We start from the raw sequence: 17,851 nt of genomic DNA, 5'->3' as shown, positions 1-17,851 counted from the left end.
GCCAGAGTCCATAGGATAAACCCTCGTCACAGGGCAGCACGGCCTAGTGGCCAGAGTCCATATAAGCGCCCCTGGTTGCAGGGCAGCACTGCCTAGTGGCCAGAGTCCATATAACCGCCCCTGGTTGCAGGGCAGCACGGCCTAGTGGCCAGAGTCCATATAACCGCCCCTGGTTGCAGGGCAGCACTTCCTAGTGGCCAGAGTCCATGGAACAAGCCCTTGTTACAGGGCCGTAGGACCTTACTACTGGCTCAGCGGGGGGGTCCTACCGAAACACGCTGAGGCTTACCGGGGTCAAGGTACCAGTCCGTCACCTTCCCCAGGTCGCTTCCTACCGGCTTGGGAGTTGGGGTCTCCCACGGATTGTCCGTGGGTCTCCGGGTCCGTCGCCTCCCTTGGTTCCTCCCGCAGTAGGGCTCCGTGCTGGTCTGTAGAAGCCTCTGTTCCTGGCAGCTTCAAGGGCGTCGGCTGGTCCTCTGCAGGAGCTTCCCATTGGGTCCTTCCCCTGCGGCCGCCAGCCCCGACTGAGCTGAGTTCCCTCCCCTTATACTCCCTGAGCACTTGAAGCATGCCCAGTACGAACAGGGCGGGATTTCCTCCATCAGAGCTACCGGCCTGACGTCGCTGGGGCTAGTGCAGGGCGGGGCTGCCCCGTCACAGCCCCAAAGGGGAGGACTCAGCACTGGTAATGATCTGAGCCTATTTGGAAATGTAGAAAACGCTTGTGGAAGGGGAGGATCACTACAAGAAAGTAGGTGTCCTAGAGACTGAGGATGACGAACCAGTCCTCCAGATCTAGGGATAGAATTATGGTGGCTGGCGTCACCACCCTGAAGGACATGGGTATTCAATTTTCTGAGATCAAGTATTAGGCTTGACCATCTGCCCCATTGGGAACTAGGAAATAGTTGGAACAGAACCATTGGAATAGAACTGAAACTCAGGGGGAACTGGCTTGATTGCCCCCAAGAACAGGAGAGATTGGACCTCCTGCTCTAAGAACTCCTCATGAGAAGGGTTCCTGAAGAGGGACGGGGCAGTGGATCGAATATTCCACATCAACCACCTCTAGATTCCATTTTTCTGAAGTGATGTGCTTCCAGGCAGACAGGAAGCCCATCTGTCGCCCTGACATTTCATCTCGGGAGGTATGCTGCCTGCCGGGAGCCCGTATCCGAGACGTTACGGAGGCATTGTCGAGGATTATCCAGCCCTCTGACTACTACCCCATGCTACTCATCCATGTGGGCACAAATGATACTGCACGGTGTGACACTGAGCGGATCAAGAGTGACTACAGGGCTCTGGGAGTACGGGTGAAGGAGTTTGGAGCGCAGGTGGTATTCTCTTCAATTCTTCCTGTCAAAGGTAGGGGCCCAGGCAGAGACAGATGCATCATGGAGGTGAATGCCTGGCTGCAAAGATGGTGTCGCCAGGAGGGCTTTGGCTTCCTAGACCACGGGATGCTATTTGAGGAAGGACTGCTAGGCAGAGACGGCGTTCACCTTTCGAGGAGGGGAAAGACCCTATTTGGACACAGACTGGCTAACCTAGTGAGGAGGGCTTTAAACTAGGTTCGACGGGGACAGGTGAGCAAAGCCCGCAGGTAAGTGGGGAACATGGAGACCTGGGAGATGGGTCGGAAACGAGAGGGAGTGTGGGCTATATTGGCAGAGAGAAAGGAGGGTCAGGACAAAACTGGGAGGAAAGATCAAACCAGTATCTTAGATGCCTATATACAAATGCGAGAAGTATGGGTAATAAGCAGGAAGAACTGGAAGTGCTAATAAATAAATACAACTATGACATTGTTGGCATCACTGAAACTTGGTGGGATAATACACATGATTGGAATGTTGGTGTGGATGGATACAGCTTGCTCAGGAAGGATAGACAGGGGAGAAAGGGAGGAGGTGTTGCCTTATATATTAAAAATGTACACACTTGGACTGAGGTAGAGATGGACATAGGAGATGGAAGTGTTGAGAGTCTCTGGGTTAGGCTAAAAGGGGTAAAAAACAAGGGTGATGTCATGCTAGGAGTCTACTACAGGCCACCTAACCAGGTGGAAGAGGTGGATGAGGCTTTTTTTAAACAACTAACAAAATCATCCAAAGCCCAAGATTTGGTGGTGATGGGGGACTTCAACTATCCGGATATATGTTGGGAAAATAACACAGCGAGGCACAGACTATCCAACAAATTCTTGGACTGCATTGCAGACAACTTTTTATTTCAGAAGGTTGAAAAAGCTACTGGGGGGGAAGCTGTTCTAGACTTGATTTTAACAAATAGGGAGGAACTCGTTGAGAATTTGAAAGTAGAAGGCAGCTTGGGTGAAAGTGATCATGAAATCATAGAGTTTGCAATTCTAAGGAAGGGTAGAAGGGAGAACAGCAAAATAGAGACAATGGATTTCAGGAAGGCGGATTTTGGTAAGCTCAGACAGCTGATAGGTAAGGTCCCATGGGAATCAAGACTGAGGGGAAAAACAACTGAGGAGAGTTGGCAGTTTTTCAAAGGGACACTATTAAGGGCCCAAAAGCAAGCTATTCCGCTGGTTAGGAAAGATAGAAAATGTGGCAAAAGACCACCTTGGCTTAACCACGAGATCTTGCATGATCTAAAAAATAAAAAGGAGTCATATAAAAAATAGAAACTAGGACAGATTACAAAGGATGAATATAGGCAAACAACACAGGAATGCAGGGGCAAGATTAGAAAGGCAAAGGCACAAAATGAGCTCAAACTAGCTAAGGGAATAAAGGGGAACAAGAAGACTTTTTATCAATACATTAGAAGCAAGAGGAAGACCAAAGACAGGGTAGGCCCACTGCTTAGTGAAGAGGGAGAAACAGTAACAGGAAACTTGGAAATGGCAGAGATGCTTAATGACTTCTTTGTTTCGGTCTTCACCGAGAAGTCTGAAGGAATGCCTAACCTAGTGAATGCTAATGGGAAGGGGGTAGGTTTAGCAGATAAAATAAAAAAAGAACAAGTTAAAAATCACTTAGAAAAGTTAGATGCCTGCAAGTCACCAGGGCCTGATGAAATGCATCCTAGAATACTCAAGGAGCTAATAGAGGAGGTATCTGAGCCTCTAGCTATTATCTTTGGAAAATCATGGGAGACGGGAGAGATTCCAGAAGACTGGAAAAGGGCAAATATAGTGCCCATCTATAAAAAGGGAAATAAAAACAACCCAGGAAACTACAGACCAGTTAGTTTAACTTCTGTGCCAGGGAAGATAATGGAGCAAGTAATTAAGGAAATCATCTGCAAACACTTGGAAGGTGGTAAGGTGATAGGAAACAGCCAGCATGGATTTGTAAAGAACAAATCATGTCAAACCAATCTGATAGCTTTCTTCGATAGGATAACGAGCCTTGTGGATAAGGGAGAAGCTGTGGATGTGGTATACCTAGACTTTAGTAAGGCATTTGATACGGTCTCGCATGATATTCTTATCGACAAACTAGGCAAATACAATTTAGATGGGGCTACTATAAGGTGGGTGCATAACTGGCTGGATAACCGTACTCAGAGAGTTGTTATTAATGGTTCCCAATCCTGCTGGAAAGGCATAACGAGTGGGGTTCCGCAGGGGTCTGTTTTGGGACCGGCTCTGTTCAATATCTTCATTAACGACTTAGATATTGGTATAGAAAGTACGATTATTAAGTTTGCGGATGATACCAAACTGGGAGGGATTGCAACTGCTTTGGAGGACAGGGTCATAATTCAAAATGATCTGGACAAATTGGAGAAATGGTCTGAGGTAAACAGGATGAAGTTTAACAAAGACAAATGCAAAGTGCTCCACTTAGGAAGAAAAAATCAGTTTCACACATACAGAATGGGAAGAGACTGTCTAGGAAGGAGTACGGCAGAAAGGGATCTAGGGGTTATAGTGGACCACAAGCTAAATATGAGTCAATAGTGTGATGCTGTTGCAAAAAAAGCAAACATGACTCTGGGATGTATTAACAGGTGTGTTGTGAGCAAGACACGAGAAGTCATTCTTCCGCTCTACTCTGCTCTGGTTAGGCCTCAGCTGGAGTATTGTGTCCAGTTCTGGGCACCGCATTTCAAGAAAGATGTGGAGAAATTGGAAAGGGTCCAGAGAAGAGCAACAAGAATGATTAAAGGTCTTGAGAACATGACCTATGAAGGAAGGCTGAAAGAATTGGGTTTGTTTAGTTTGGAAAAGAGAAGACTGAGAGGGGACATGATAGCAGTTTTCAGGTATCTAAAAGGGTGTCACAAGGAGGAGGGAGAAAACTTGTTCACCTTAGCCTCTGAGGATAGAACAAGAAGCAATGGGCTTAAACTGCAGCAAGGGAGGTCTAGGTTGGACATTAGGAAAAAGTTCCTAACTGTCAGGGTGGTTAAACACTGGAATAAATTGCCTAGGGAGGTTGTGGAATCTCCATCTCTGGAGATATTTAAGAGTAGGTTAGATAAATGTCTATCAGGGATGGTCTAGACAGTATTTGGTCCTGCCATGCGGGCAGGGGACTGGACTCGATGACCTCTCGAGGTCCCTTCCAGTCCTAGAATCTATGAATCTATGAAGTGGGATAATCAGTCTCTGAAAGGGGGATGGATGGTAGAGAGCAGAGGATCTGGGGAAATAGGCTGCTCAATTCTCTTGACCACATTGTCAAAACTGTCTGTTAGAAGGAGGTGCTGACTGGGTAGTGGTAGGGGGGTGAGGTTTGGATCTCCCCCTCAAAGGCTCCGAAGGCCTAGGAAAGGCCTGCTGTGGGTGGTACTGGAACCGTCTGGAAGGCTGTGTGTTTGAGATCTGCTAAAATGTCTTTTTGTCATAAATTCCCACTGACTTGAATCCTTAAGGGTACGCAGTGAGGAGTCTGTATCCACGCTGAAGAGCTTGGGCTGTTCTAATGGAAGGTCTTCAACAGGGCTATGACCAGTATTGTCTGCTTGGAGTGTAAACGGATGCCAGCCACATCTGCAGGGGTCTGAGGCGTCGGTGTGTGTGCTGGGCCACGTCAGTACACGCTGCAATGTGGCCTAGCAGCTTGAGGCATACCCAGGCGGTTGTGAGCGGGTTTGCCCTGACGTGCACAATGAGGTCCAACATGGCTCAGAATTGGGACTCTGGCAGGAAGGCCCTGGCCAGGGTGGAGTCGAGTACTGCTCCTCTAAACTCTATCCACTGAACAGGGGTCAGAGTTCATTTCTGCTCGTTTATAAGCAGGCCCAGATCCTGATAGGTGGACCACACTAAATAGAGGCTGTGCTGAACCCGGGCTTGTGACCTGCCTCTAACAAGCCCGTCGTCGAGGTATGGGTAGATCTGCCTCAACGTCTCAGGAAAGCGGCCACTACTGCCATACACTTCGTGAAGCCCCTCGAAGCATATGAAAGGCTGAGGGGCAGCGCCGTGAATTGTTAATGGCGTTGGCCCACTACAAATCAGAGGAATCTCCTGTGCCCATGGGCCTGGACAATAGAAATATAGAAGTAGGTATCCTTTACGTTGAGTGCAGCGTACCAGTCCCCTGGATCCAGAGAGCAGATGGAGGCCAAGGAGACCATGTGGAACTTCAACTTCTTGAGATATCTGTTGAGGCCACGCTGGTCTAGGATGGATCTGAGGCCCTCTTTGGCCTTCGGGATAGGAAATATCAGGAATAAAACCCCTTTCCCCTCATATCTTGAGGAACTTCCCCTATGGCCCCTACACGTAGGAGGATTTCCACCTCCTGGATGAGGAGATGCTCATGAGAAGGGTCCCTGAAGAGGGACTGGGGAAGGGAGTGGGAGGGAGGGAGGAAAACTGCAGGGTGTAACCAGTGTTATGGTGTTGGGCACCCAACGGTCCAAGGTCACCTGGGTCTATGCAGTGAGGAAAGGAGACAAATGGTTCAGAAACGAATTGGGGAATGGATCTTGAGGCCAGACTGGAAGACTGTCCTCGGGCATACCCTCAAAATACCTGCCATGGGCCATCTGGGTGATGTGTGGGGCCCGACAGGGCAGCCGAGGAGGACGGGGTGGGTCAGTAGGGTTTAAAGCCTCTGTCTCTTTTCTTGAAGGAGCTCTGCCACGGTGGACCCAAAAATCTAGGCGGTGGAAGTCGCCGGAAATGTTTCCTAGAGGCCTTCGGCGGGTACAGGCTCAAGGAGCAAGGTGTGGCACGGGAATCTTTCAAGCCATGCAGCTTGGTATGTCTTCTCTGAAAGCAGAGCATTGCCCTCAAATGGGAGGTCCTGAATAGACTGCTGCACCTTCTGAGATGGCATGGACACAGTGGAGGCCATAGAGCTGGCCACATCCAATGCTATCTGGAGAGGGGCTCTGGCCACTGGCTTGCTCTCCTCCAAGATGGATGCAAACTCTTGTCTGAGCTCCTGTGGCAGGGAGTCCTTAAATTTAGCCATGGAGTCCCAGATATTATAACTAAGGCTGCGAATCATTCACGGAGATCACGGAAAGTCACAGCTTCCAATGACTTTCCGTGACCTCCTTGAATCTTGCAATGCTGACCCCAGGACCAGCCCAGCAGCTGGGGAAGCCTAGGGCCCAGCCGCACCGGCCGCTGCTCCGGCAGCCCCAGGCAGCCGGTCCCTGGCACTGCCCTGGAGCAGCAATCCAGGACCAGCAATGGTGGCGGGGGGGCCCCGGGCATCACCTCCATATTGGTGCACATAACAAAATTCACGTGGCGGGGGTGGGGATGAGGGATTTGGAGAGTGGGAGGGGGCTTAGTGCTGGGGCAGAGGGTTGGGGTGCAGGGGGTGAGGGCTCTAGCTGGGGGTGCAGGCTCTGGGGTGGGGCCGGGGATGAGGGATTTCTGGTGCAGGCTGCCCCGGGGCTGCAAAGGGGAAAGAGGACTCCCCACAGCCCTCTCTCACCACAGCAGCTCGGGGCCCCTGTCCAGCGCTTAATAGGCAGCTGCATGGCCACGCAGCTTAGAGGGAACTTAAGTCGGAGCCTCCCACTGTCGGCTATGAGCGGGGCCGGGGAGCAGTGCCGGGTGGAAGAGATCAGTGCTGAGACAGCGGAGAGTGACACGGAGTCAGGGATCAAGGCGTTGGAAACCGGTGCCGAAGGGTTGGTGATTGGCGCCGTAGCGTCAGCGACCGCTGCCGAGAGGAGGACGACCAGTACCAGAGAGACTGAGACAAATGTCGCTGGGGCTGCGGTGTTGTCGACCGGTGCCAGGATTCTGGGGACTGGCATTGGCCCAGTGACCATTGCGGTGGGCCCATGGTGAGCTTCCCTTTGGAAGGGGATGCCTTCACTGACTCTGCAGCTGAAGGCAAGACCTGCAGTGTGGGTGGCACTGGTAGAGCCAAGAGGTCCCTGACCGCCTGAAACACCTCTGACGTTGAAAGCACCACCAGGTGCAAGGGTCCCCTACCGCTCCTGGGAGTCAGAGGTGGTTCCCTTACTGGGCTTGGAGCCCTGGTGGAGAGGCTGCCTCTTGCCACTCTAAAGAGAGCAAATGGCCCGACATGGGTCCTTTGCCTGCCACCCCTTCTTTGTCTTTCTTTAGCGCAGGGAAGCGCCCTCCATCTGTGCGCTGCTTCCTGGGCTGCTTGCTCGGCAACAGTGATGGTGAATGGTGCCGAGGTGAGCCTGGTGCCAGTGGAGCACTCTGTACCGACATCGACGTGCTCAGTGCCGAGTCAGAGTGGGATGGTTCTGAGGATGGTCTAAGTGCCGCTTTCATCAGCAAGGCTTTTGGATGGATCTCTGTGTCCTTGGCCTGAAGCCCTTACAAATTCTGCACTTGTCTTTGATGTGCGTCTTCCCCAGACACTTTAAACAGCTTGCGTGGGAGTTGCTGACTGGCATAGGTTTGTGACAGGCGGAACACAGTTTGAAGCCAGGGGAACGGAGCATGCCCCATCCCTGGGACAATGTCCCTGAATGGACTACTAACTATCTGAACTTAACTAACTACTAACACTAAGAACTGTAGAAGAAAAACCACTAGGCGCACTTGCTGTCATAAAGGAGAAAGGCGTTCCAGCAACCGTCATGGGCAGTAAGAAGGAACTGAGAGAGCGCACGGATAGCAAGAAGGAACTGAGAGGAACTGGGGGAGCCTCATATAATGATACATGAGTGCGGGGCTCCAGGGGGCGCCAGAGCTGGCCCTACAGATTCTTTAAGGCAAAAAATCTCTGGCAGCCACGCACGCACACACCTAACATGGAGTTGACATAAGCAAGCACTGGAAGAAGAATAAATGGACATGCAATCGCTCTGCCTCAATCTTTGAGAAGGTTTTAAGAGGCAGCTGGGCCACACTTCCTTATCTGCCCTCGTCTGGGAGCACCAGGAGCTGCACTGCACAGATATGGGCCAGCGGACACCACTTTACAGTCTCCAGTTCATAGGTGCGTGCACATAGGGACACAAACTCGAAGAAAGAGGAGTAGCTTTCTTTTAAAATAATCCCCATGGGCTTCCCTGAACTGGCAAAAGGGGAGTGAACCAGAAACCTCACCTCTAACAGGTGCTCTACAATGCAGCATGTGTCCGGATCATGACTAAACCCCAACTGGCCAGCGTGGAAAGGAAAACATGGTCCTTTCCTGTGGGGTTTTTACATGTATGTGGAAGTGTTTAACTCAGGAAAGCTGCCACACTGACAGCTCTGTAGAAGAAAAAATTTAAATTGTAAAGCAGGAAATGCAAAGATTTCACACAAGGTGAATGAAATCAAAAGGTCACATTCTAATTCTCTGACTCTTGAAAAAAATTTGTTATAAGAAATATCAAACCAGAAGGCCACTTTCACAAGCTACAGCAGACCCCAGCACAGCCATTGACATTAGGGCCTAAGGAGAGAACAGGAAGACTGTTTGGCTTAGAAAAGAGACAACTAAGGGGGATAGAATAGAGGTCTACAAAATCATGAATGATGAAGACAAAGCAAACAAGGAAGTGTTATTTACTCCTTCACATAACACAAGAGTCACAAGTCACCCGATGAAATTAATAGGCAGCAGGTTTAAAACAAAAGGAAGTATTGCTTCACACAACGCACAGTTGACCTGTGAACTCGCTGGCAAGGGGTGTTGTGAAGGCCAAAAAACTAGGTTCAAAAAGAATTAGATAAGGTCATGGAGGATAAGTCATCAATTCATTAGCCAAGATGGTCAGGGACACAGCCCCTTGTTCTGGGTGTCTAAGCCTCTGACTGCCAGAAGCCGGGAATCGATGATTGCCCTGTTCTGTTCACTCCCTCTGAAGCACCTGGCACTGGCCACTGTCAGAAGACGGGATACTGGGCTAGAGGGACCACTGGTCTGACCCACTATGGCCATTCTTATGCTCCTATGGGGAAACCACTTCATTGGTGTTTTCAGGAATTCGTTAAGACATCGTTAGTTACTGACACTAGTTATTGACCTGCATTGGTTCAAAAACATACCCAGTAGCCCTTGGCGGGCTTGCTCCTTCAGCTCTCGAACCACCAGGAGGCGCTTTCTGTGGCGAGTGAACGTTGTTTTCTGAGAATCCAGAAACACCAAATAATTTCTCTGAGCTGCAGAGAGAGCAGATGGTGCCAAGGGGCCAGGAAGGTGTTAGGTTCAGACCAAAGATAAATAAGCACATTTTAAACTTTAAAACCCTTTTTCAATTCCCTTTGGAAGCAGAGCTAGAGTCAACACGTGTTCGTATTGTTAACATGTGCTGTGTTCGTTTTCTGAAGCCTAGGAGCCCAGCACAGTGGGGGCAGAACTGTTCAGGAATCACATAGGATGGATGGAAATTCAAAGCTTAAAAAAAGCCAACAGGAGCTTAAAGGTAGTTTGCTAAACCCAGAGTGCCAAAGGCATCCATGTGCCAGGCTGGGGTTTAGAAGCCTAACTTGAGGCTCCTGTTTGTAAGGCTCGTGGCCACAGTAGTACTGACCCTTCTTCTATTCCCCTTTTATTAAGATGGTCCAGGAGAACAGAGCACCCAACTCCCAGCTCCAACACCAAGAGAAGGAGAATTCTCCAGCAATATCAGCCCAGCCTTCCTTTAGCCCTCAAAGCAGGAGAGGGAAGGCTAAGCCACCTTGAAACTCCTCCACAGAGGAGCTCCATATACATACACTTTCCCTGCACACAGCTCTGTCAATGCGCTTCCTTTACTAACCAACAATATTCCTACTTTTCCAGCCTGACTCTCCCCCATGCACATAAATCCCATCACACAGCACTGTTGTGGTCAAAGACACCCACGCAGTGATTTTAGTTCAAAGACTCAAGCCTGAGGCCAGTTTATTGACATACATACCAGTGCACTGGGGTGCAGTCCAAAGACTGACACACTGAGGACTGCTCGCAGGCGGCTTTTATTTCATTAAACCGCAAGCAAAGTACAAACAATACGTCATGAGTTAAGAAACTAGGGTCAGGTCAGTCCCTCCCCTAAACCGCAAGTTAAGAAACTAGGGTCAGGGTCAGTCCCCCCTCCCCCTTCTCCCCTGGTACCTTCCTCATTATTTTCCGAGAATTGGGTGTTTATTTGGGTAGAGGGGCGCTTGGTGTTTTTCCCCAGGGGTGGTACTTGGCACTAGTTTGGGTACATTTCTCAAGACACGTTATTTTCCGGGGTCTTTTGGTTAAAGTTAAGGGAGGGGGGTTTCCATGGGACGCCTAAAGAGGATCTATGATTGGCTATTTTTGCAGCTAGCTGGAATCATGGCGTGGGTCACAGATCACCCATAGGAGAAGCTGCATGAGTTAAGAAATTGCATTTAGCTAAAGTTACCTATTGCTTCACACAAGTGGTTATTATATTTCATTAGTCATGAACATATTTCATTAGTGCTGCTGCTGGGGCTTTTTTTTATTCTTTCCCTCCTTCCCCCCCCCCCCCCTCCTCTGGTCATGACCCTTGACCGAGTTTGGCAGGGAATTGTGCAGTCTAGTCTAGTTCAGGCCCTGGCCTGGGCCCTGGCCTGTACTGCTTTGTGTAAGGGTAGTTAGCATAACAGATCTCTGTTGGAGGGTTTATTTTGGGGCCTTCAGATTCACAGCTCTGGCTATTAAAAAGAAGGCCCCCCTGCTCTATTTCCCCACAGCACTGATGTCTGGGCAAATTTCGCCACTGATCTCAAGGAGGGCAAGATTGAGTCAAAAGTGCTTGTCACGTTGCTGCATGCTAAGCCGTGCTGAGCAGAGTCAGATGTGAATATGTAACCCACACACCTCCTGGGGTGGTGCTCTGTCCTATCTAGTGGCACCGAGACCACTTAGCGAGAGATTAATGAGTCTGTTACAGCCTTAGCTAGTGGCCATGTGGCTTTTAGCTCTGGCAGTAGAGGCTCATGTATTTAGCTCTAGATGTCCCAGGTTCAATCCCGTCTGCCGATGAACGGGGTCTGTCGGTGTTACAAGTGGGGGCTCATCCAGGATTTCAACTGGGAAGTCTCTGAAGCTCAGGATACACTTCCTCATCTAGGGGGAAGTATGTAACCCACACATCTCCTGGGTGTGGTGTCCTGTCCCATCTAGTGGCACCAAGACCACTTAGAGAGAGAGAATGAGTCTGCTCTACAGCCTTAGCTAAAGGCCATGTGGCTTTTAGCTCATGCAGTAGAGGCTCATGTGTTTTGCTCCAGAAGTCCCATGTTCAATCCTGCCCGCTGTCGGTGTTACAAATAGCCATCCACTTGTAACTAGGCAGAGCCAATGAAACATCTTCCAAACATCTTCCGATGCCAGGTCTCACCACACTCCCTAGGACTCCATTACAAACAAGCAGAGAGCCCTCTGCATGGAGGACTCCTCACAATAAGAAGAGACTCACCTTCTAGGATAGCAGGTTTGAAGTTGGTCTCCAGAATGTCTAGTCTGCTGTATTTGTGAATCTGGGGAGAGAGCAAGGTGAGGAAGGGGAGAGTTCTCTCAGGAGATAGACACACTAGGAACTCTCTAGGAGTTAGTACTTTGGAATGTCCTTACTAGTCTTAAGGCTTCTTCCCAGACGGTCCCTTCCAAGAGCAGGAGCACAGCCTCTTCGTAGTCCTGGGGAAAGGAGACCAAGGACGCAATGATTACTGTCCTACAATCAGGCGTTACCTCTGGCATGGGGCATTGGGCTCCTGGATTGCAACTGCTCAAGCACAGCTCCCATCACAACTGTACTGCAGTCAGTGCCAGGAAATCCTGCCTGAAGCCAATCTACATATTTTCAGCATAAGGACATCTTAACTCCAAGTTTTGTTGATTTTCTCCTCCACTATCCTACGTGCCATCCCAAAACCTAGCCCGGCAATGCCAGGGCCAGCACCACTCCTGGGCACTCGCTCACTCCACAGGCATGTGAGAACAGAGACTGGCTTCAAGTTCCTGACAGCAGAGGGCAAAAATCAAGTCTACTTAAGGGTCTGTACAAGTGTGATTTAAACTGCAACACATCCAGTGCCAGTATTCTTCAATAGCTATTGCAGCAGCAGACATGGACGTGTTCCTTTCAGGACTCCTGGCAGCCAACTGAAATTTATTACACCCAGCTCAACCATACCACTGATAAATCCCCCCCATAAACACTTGGGAGCACACCACAGGCTTTGCTGTCCTGTCCTATAGCTTCTGCTTAGCTCCTATTCAGCCCCAGGCTGGTTAATCTTTTTGTCAGAGGTGCCCAAACAGAGTCTATACGACAGTGAGGGGATATAAGCCCTGGGTCGAGAGATCGGAACGAGGGCAGGCAAAAGGGAGGTGTACCAGGGTGCACGGTACCTGTGCATACTGCTCCAGGAGTATGGCTGCCTCAGCATGTTTCCTCTGTTCAACTAGTTTTCCTAGAAAAGAAGGACAGAATTAAGCATTTCAGGAATAGCTGGAGTTTGGGTCCAGACAAGAGACCTGATCTAAAAGTGGAGGATGCCCATCATTGGGGCTAATGAACCCGCAGTGTCAGTCTGTAGCATCCATGAGCCCACTAATACTAATTCTTCTGGCTGGCTGAAGGAAGCCTGTTTGCATCCATTTTCCCTATGCCCAGGGGAGAGAGAGACAGGAGAGAGAGAGAACGAACATGAACATGTTTGCGTGTAAGTAATAGCAAATGGAGGTTTCCTTTATTTAAACTTGAGCCAGACTTACAGATCTTCCTCATGCAGAACTTGCCCCAGCCTTCCCACTGCCAGCACGAGGTCTGCAGGAACAGCTATCCCTTCTCTACTCAATGAGCGCTCATCTCTCAGACCAGAAATGGGCGTCAAGGAGAGAGAGGAAAGGCAGCTGTGCCGTGAAAATTCCCCAGCAGCTTTGCCATCTAATCCTCATCAGTAATAATCACGTACATGACAAGAGCACCCAGAGAGCCCAACTGAGACTGGGGCCCCATGATGTCTGGTGCGTCACAACCAGCCTGCGGTCTGCACACAAAGAGAGGGAAAGGAAAGGGAAGAGATGAGAAATGACTTCCCCAGGCTCACCCAACAGGTCAGGGGCAGGGCAGGGACCAGAACCCAGGTCTCCTGACTCCCAGCCCACTGCCCTGCCCTCTGGGTCCCAGTGCTGCACTGTCCAGTTAAGCTTTTTAGAAAGCTGTTTTAAAACCAACAGCTTCTAATAAGAGTCAAATTTTTAAAGTCTGAAGGGGCCACTGTGATCATCTTGCCTGCCCTTCCGTGTAACGCAGGCCATAGGACTTCCCTGAATTAATTCCTAACCGAACTAGAGCATCTCTTTCAGAAAAGCTCTTGGTTTAAAGCTGCCAGTGATGGAACACTCAGCGTGACTCTTTGTAAGGAGGTCAAATTAGAGGACGACAATGGTCCTGTTTGGCACTGAATCTATGAAAAAAATGGTTCCGATGGTGAACTCCCCTCACGGCTCACAATTTACCCCTTACTTCCCACCACTGGATCTGTCAGACCTCTGTCTGCTGGACTGAACAGCCCGCCACTGTCACAATCCCGTTCCCTACGCGGGGAGCTGCATTAAGTCACCATTTAAGTAACAGGAATAACAACCAATGAGAGAGCGGGCACACAGGAGCCAAGGGTTTCCGGCAAACCAGCAGGGAGGAGGCTGCACCAGAGCCATGCCACCCTGCTGGGGCCAGCCCCACTGTATCACAACACACAGTTACATTTACCGGCCCTGGAGGAGGGTGGGGTCTGCAAAGGAGTCATTTTGGTCACACTGTGAGTGGGGAATGGGGGAGCAGATTGTACAGGGACCATTAGACCCACTGATGTGTTATTGGGGCAATTTCTAGAACTGTGGTCCCAAACTTTTGAGGGTCACCCCCACCTTACCCCTGTCCACACCCCCCTCTAACCCCACGAGCCAGGAACAGGGCCACAGCTGGGGGCGGGGACATGGACAGGGGTAAGGGGCCGAGGCTGGGGCCACAGCTGGGAGCGGGGCCGCGGCTGGAGTCAGAGCCGCGGCCAGGCTGCGGTGGGGGCCGGCAGCCAGGCCCACGGTCAGGTGTGCCTCCTCTCCCAACCTTGCCCCCAGCTTCAGTTCTAGGCCAGGAACAGAGTGGCACAGGCTGGGGGCTGGTGTGGGGCCAGGAGTGGAGTCATACCGAGGCTGGGAATGGGGCCAGGAGCTAGGGAGGCAGCTGGGGGCAGGACCAGAGCAGGGCTGGGGGGGCTCTGTCCCCTCCCGTGGGGTTGGCCCAGGTGTTCTTCTGCACCCCGCTAGGGAGGTATGCCCCACACTTTGGGGACCTCTGTTCTAGAACAAGCGAGTACGCTTCCTTCCACAGCCTTTCCTCTCACAAGCAGTCCTGTATGTGGGGATAGCGCTGAGCCGCGCAAGAGCTCTACCCATGCTCATTAGGCCTGGACGAGACATGGGGCTTCACTGCTGCAGAACTGTGTGAAAACTAAGTGGTTTTGGCAAAGTGTGTCAGAAGAGAAGTTCAACACACCTCCATCAGAGGAAGATGCAGAAGACAGCTCGCTGGGATTGTTTGCTCCAGGCTAGTGGTGCATCCAAGGGTATTCCCCCATGATGGTCCTGGCTCCTGCAATGAATTACATGTCTCCCCAGCAGCTAAACACACCAAGCCTGGGTAAGAATGCTGTGGCATGGCATGGCACACCTCTTAGCAATATTTCAGCTCTATGCTCAGCCCTTTTTCCCTGAAGGTCTTGGCCTCTGAAAAATCTACGCTTTTGCTCCAAAAAGAATCTGACATTCCCAGTGAAGTGTCAGAAAGTTCCACACTGAACCAGTGACTCCAGATGGCCACCTGTGCTCTGTGCACCCAACGACTCTTACCTGCCAGGCTCCTTGCAAGACCAGCCAGCTGATCCACCGTGTAACCAAGCCGAGAGGCCATGCAGAGGGCCTGCTGCCAGCTGCCACTGCTCAGAAAGGCATCGAGGGCTCTCTCAAAGGCACCGCAGCGGGCAAAGATCAGTCCAGCCTGCTCATACAGATGCTTCTGGTTCAAGTGCTCGGCAAAGGCACTGCCGACAGCCTGTGAGAGTCAGACCAAACAACAAGAATGGAATCACCAACAGGCCTGAAGAAAGAGGAGCCAAGGAAATTGGTCCTGGTTTAGCTCACAGTAGCCAGCTGGCTCAGGGCTCAGAGCTTACCCTGGCCAACGTCCCAGGGCACAAGAATGCACACGCACTCTCTGTCACACGTGACAAGAGCGCACGGGCATGCACACGTGCATACTGCTCTGCACCTCCTGGGGCTGGGTAGGTTCTCAGGGCAGCTGTCATGCAGGCAGTGTGAAGCCCACCATGGCAAGATCCCATGAGGCCAAGGCCTGGGTTTGGTTGCGGGGCAGCAGTTCTCTGGCTGCTCAGGATTCCTGCACATAACAGGTCAGTTATTGCACAAGCTGCAGGGTGACTTCAGAAGGGCAAGGGGGGGGGGGGCAGGTCTCTCAGGGAAAACATTGGGGGGGGGGGGCAGGAACAGCAATGCTGCAAAGAATTGGGATCTGAGCAGCAGCCCCCAAATGAGGGGGACGGGGAGCATCGCAGACACTTCTCATTATTAACATCCCCTCCCCCACCCACCGAGGGGCAGTAAGAGCAGCTGCAGTTCACCATTAAACAAAACAAAACAGTTTGGAAGTGCAGTGCAGAGAACAGGAGTTCCTGGTTTCAAGCATTCCATATTAACCCCTTGCAACCAGCAGGGGCCAGCATTCCATGAGCACAGCAGAACCACTCCCTAGGTTCACAGCACAGGTCACGCACCTGGTGTTCTGGAGTATCAGGTGGATACAACTTCAGGGCTTCGTTATACAAATTCTGGTCCTTCACCAAGTTCAGAAATTCAGAGAAGTGCTCTGTACCTGAGGAAACAATTCACTGTCCTCCAGTGGTACAGACACAGCATGGCAGGGTACACGACGCTCACCAGTTCACTTGCACTGCGGGAAAGGCTGGCTGAGCTTTGGGGCCATAGCACAACTTACCAGCTACCCCAGTGATACGCAGACTGAGGCTCGCGAGCCACAAGGGGATCTTTGCAGCACATGATATTAAAACACTGTGATTTAATTATTAACCAATCAGGATGCTTTTACTATGGTATTAACCAGGGCTGTCAAGCCATTAAAAAAATTAATCGCACAATTAAAAAAATTAATCGCGATTAATCGCACTTTTAAACAATAATAGAATACCATGTATTTAAATATTTTTGGATGTTTTCTACATTTTCAAATATACTGATTTCAATGACAACACAGAATACAAAGTGCACAGTGTTCACTTTATATTTATTTTTGATTACAGTATTTGCACTGTAAAAAAACAAAAGAAATAGTGATTCAATTCACCTCATACAAGTACTGTAGTGCAATCTCTTGATCATAAAAATTTTACATTTGTAAGTTCAACTATATTAAAAAAATGCATTAAAAATGTAAAATTTTAGAGCCTGCACGTCCACTCAGTCCTACTTCTTGTTCAGCCAATCGCTCAGACAAACGGGTTTGTTTACATTTGCAGGAGATAATGCTGCCCGCTTCTTGTTTACAACATCATCTGAAGTGAGAACAGGCATTCTCACGGCACTGTTGTAGCCGGCGTCGCAAGATATTTATGTGCCAGATGTGCTAAAGATTCATATGTCCTTTCATGCTTCAACCACCATTCCAGGGGACATGTGTCCATGCTGACTCGATAACAATCCAAAGCAGTGCGGACCGACACATGTTCATTTTCATTATCTGAGTCAGATGCCACAAGGAGAAGGTCGATTTTCTTTTTTGGTGGTTCGGGCCCTGCAGTTTCTGCATTGGAGTGTTGCTCTTTTAAGCCTTCTGAAAGCATGCTCCACACCTTGTCCCTCTCAGATTTTGGAAGGCACTTCAGATTCTTAAACCTTGGGTCGAGTGCTGTAGTTATCTTTAGAAATCTCACATTGGTACCTTCTTTGTGTTTTGTGAAATCTGCAGTGAAAGTGTTCTTAAAATGAACAACATGTGCTGGGTCATCATCCAAGACTGCTATAACATGAAATATATGGCAGAATGTGGGTAAAACAGAGCAGGGGACATGCAATTTTCTCCCAAGGAGTTCAGTCACAAATTTAATTTAATCATTTTTTTAATGAGCGTCATCAGCATGGAAACATGTCCTCTGGAATGGGGGCCGAAGCATGAAGGGGCATATGAATGTTTAGCATCTCTGGCACGTAAACACCTTGCAATGCCAGTTACAAAAGTGTCATGTGAACACCTGTTCTCACTTTCAGGTAACACTGTAAATAAGAAGAGGGCAGCATTATCTCCTGCAAATGTAAACAAACTTGTTTGTCTTAGTGATTGGCTGAAGAAGAAGTAGGACTGAGTGGACTTGTAGGCTGTGAAGTTGTACATTGTTTTGTTTTTGAGTGCAGTTATGTAACAAAACAAAACAAAAATCTAT

The 17,851-nt window shown here is 49.8% G+C and overlaps 1 protein-coding gene across 1 annotated transcript in view; it reads right to left on the bottom strand.

Moving 5' to 3' along the window:
- The window catches only part of ELP1 (elongator complex protein 1), an 89,408-nt gene that overhangs the window by 10,874 nt on the left and 60,683 nt on the right, over positions 1-17,851 (bottom strand). Inside the window, exons 24-29 of the mRNA XM_029911318.1 lie at positions 16,172-16,269; positions 15,231-15,432; positions 12,726-12,787; positions 11,946-12,008; positions 11,791-11,851; positions 9,419-9,532 (exon numbers count right to left, since the gene is read on the bottom strand). Of these exons, the coding sequence (XP_029767178.1) occupies positions 9,419-9,532; positions 11,791-11,851; positions 11,946-12,008; positions 12,726-12,787; positions 15,231-15,432; positions 16,172-16,269 (600 nt within the window). The remainder of the gene's footprint in view (positions 1-9,418; positions 9,533-11,790; positions 11,852-11,945; positions 12,009-12,725; positions 12,788-15,230; positions 15,433-16,171; positions 16,270-17,851) is intronic.

This window comes from Terrapene carolina, unplaced genomic scaffold (assembly GCF_002925995.2).
Source record: "Terrapene carolina triunguis isolate 2854851 unplaced genomic scaffold, T_m_triunguis-2.0 Scaffold94, whole genome shotgun sequence".
Classification (NCBI taxonomy): Eukaryota; Metazoa; Chordata; order Testudines; family Emydidae; genus Terrapene; species Terrapene triunguis.
Note: the sequence above shows the minus strand (reverse complement) of the source record. Positions and strands in the feature narration are given on the sequence as shown.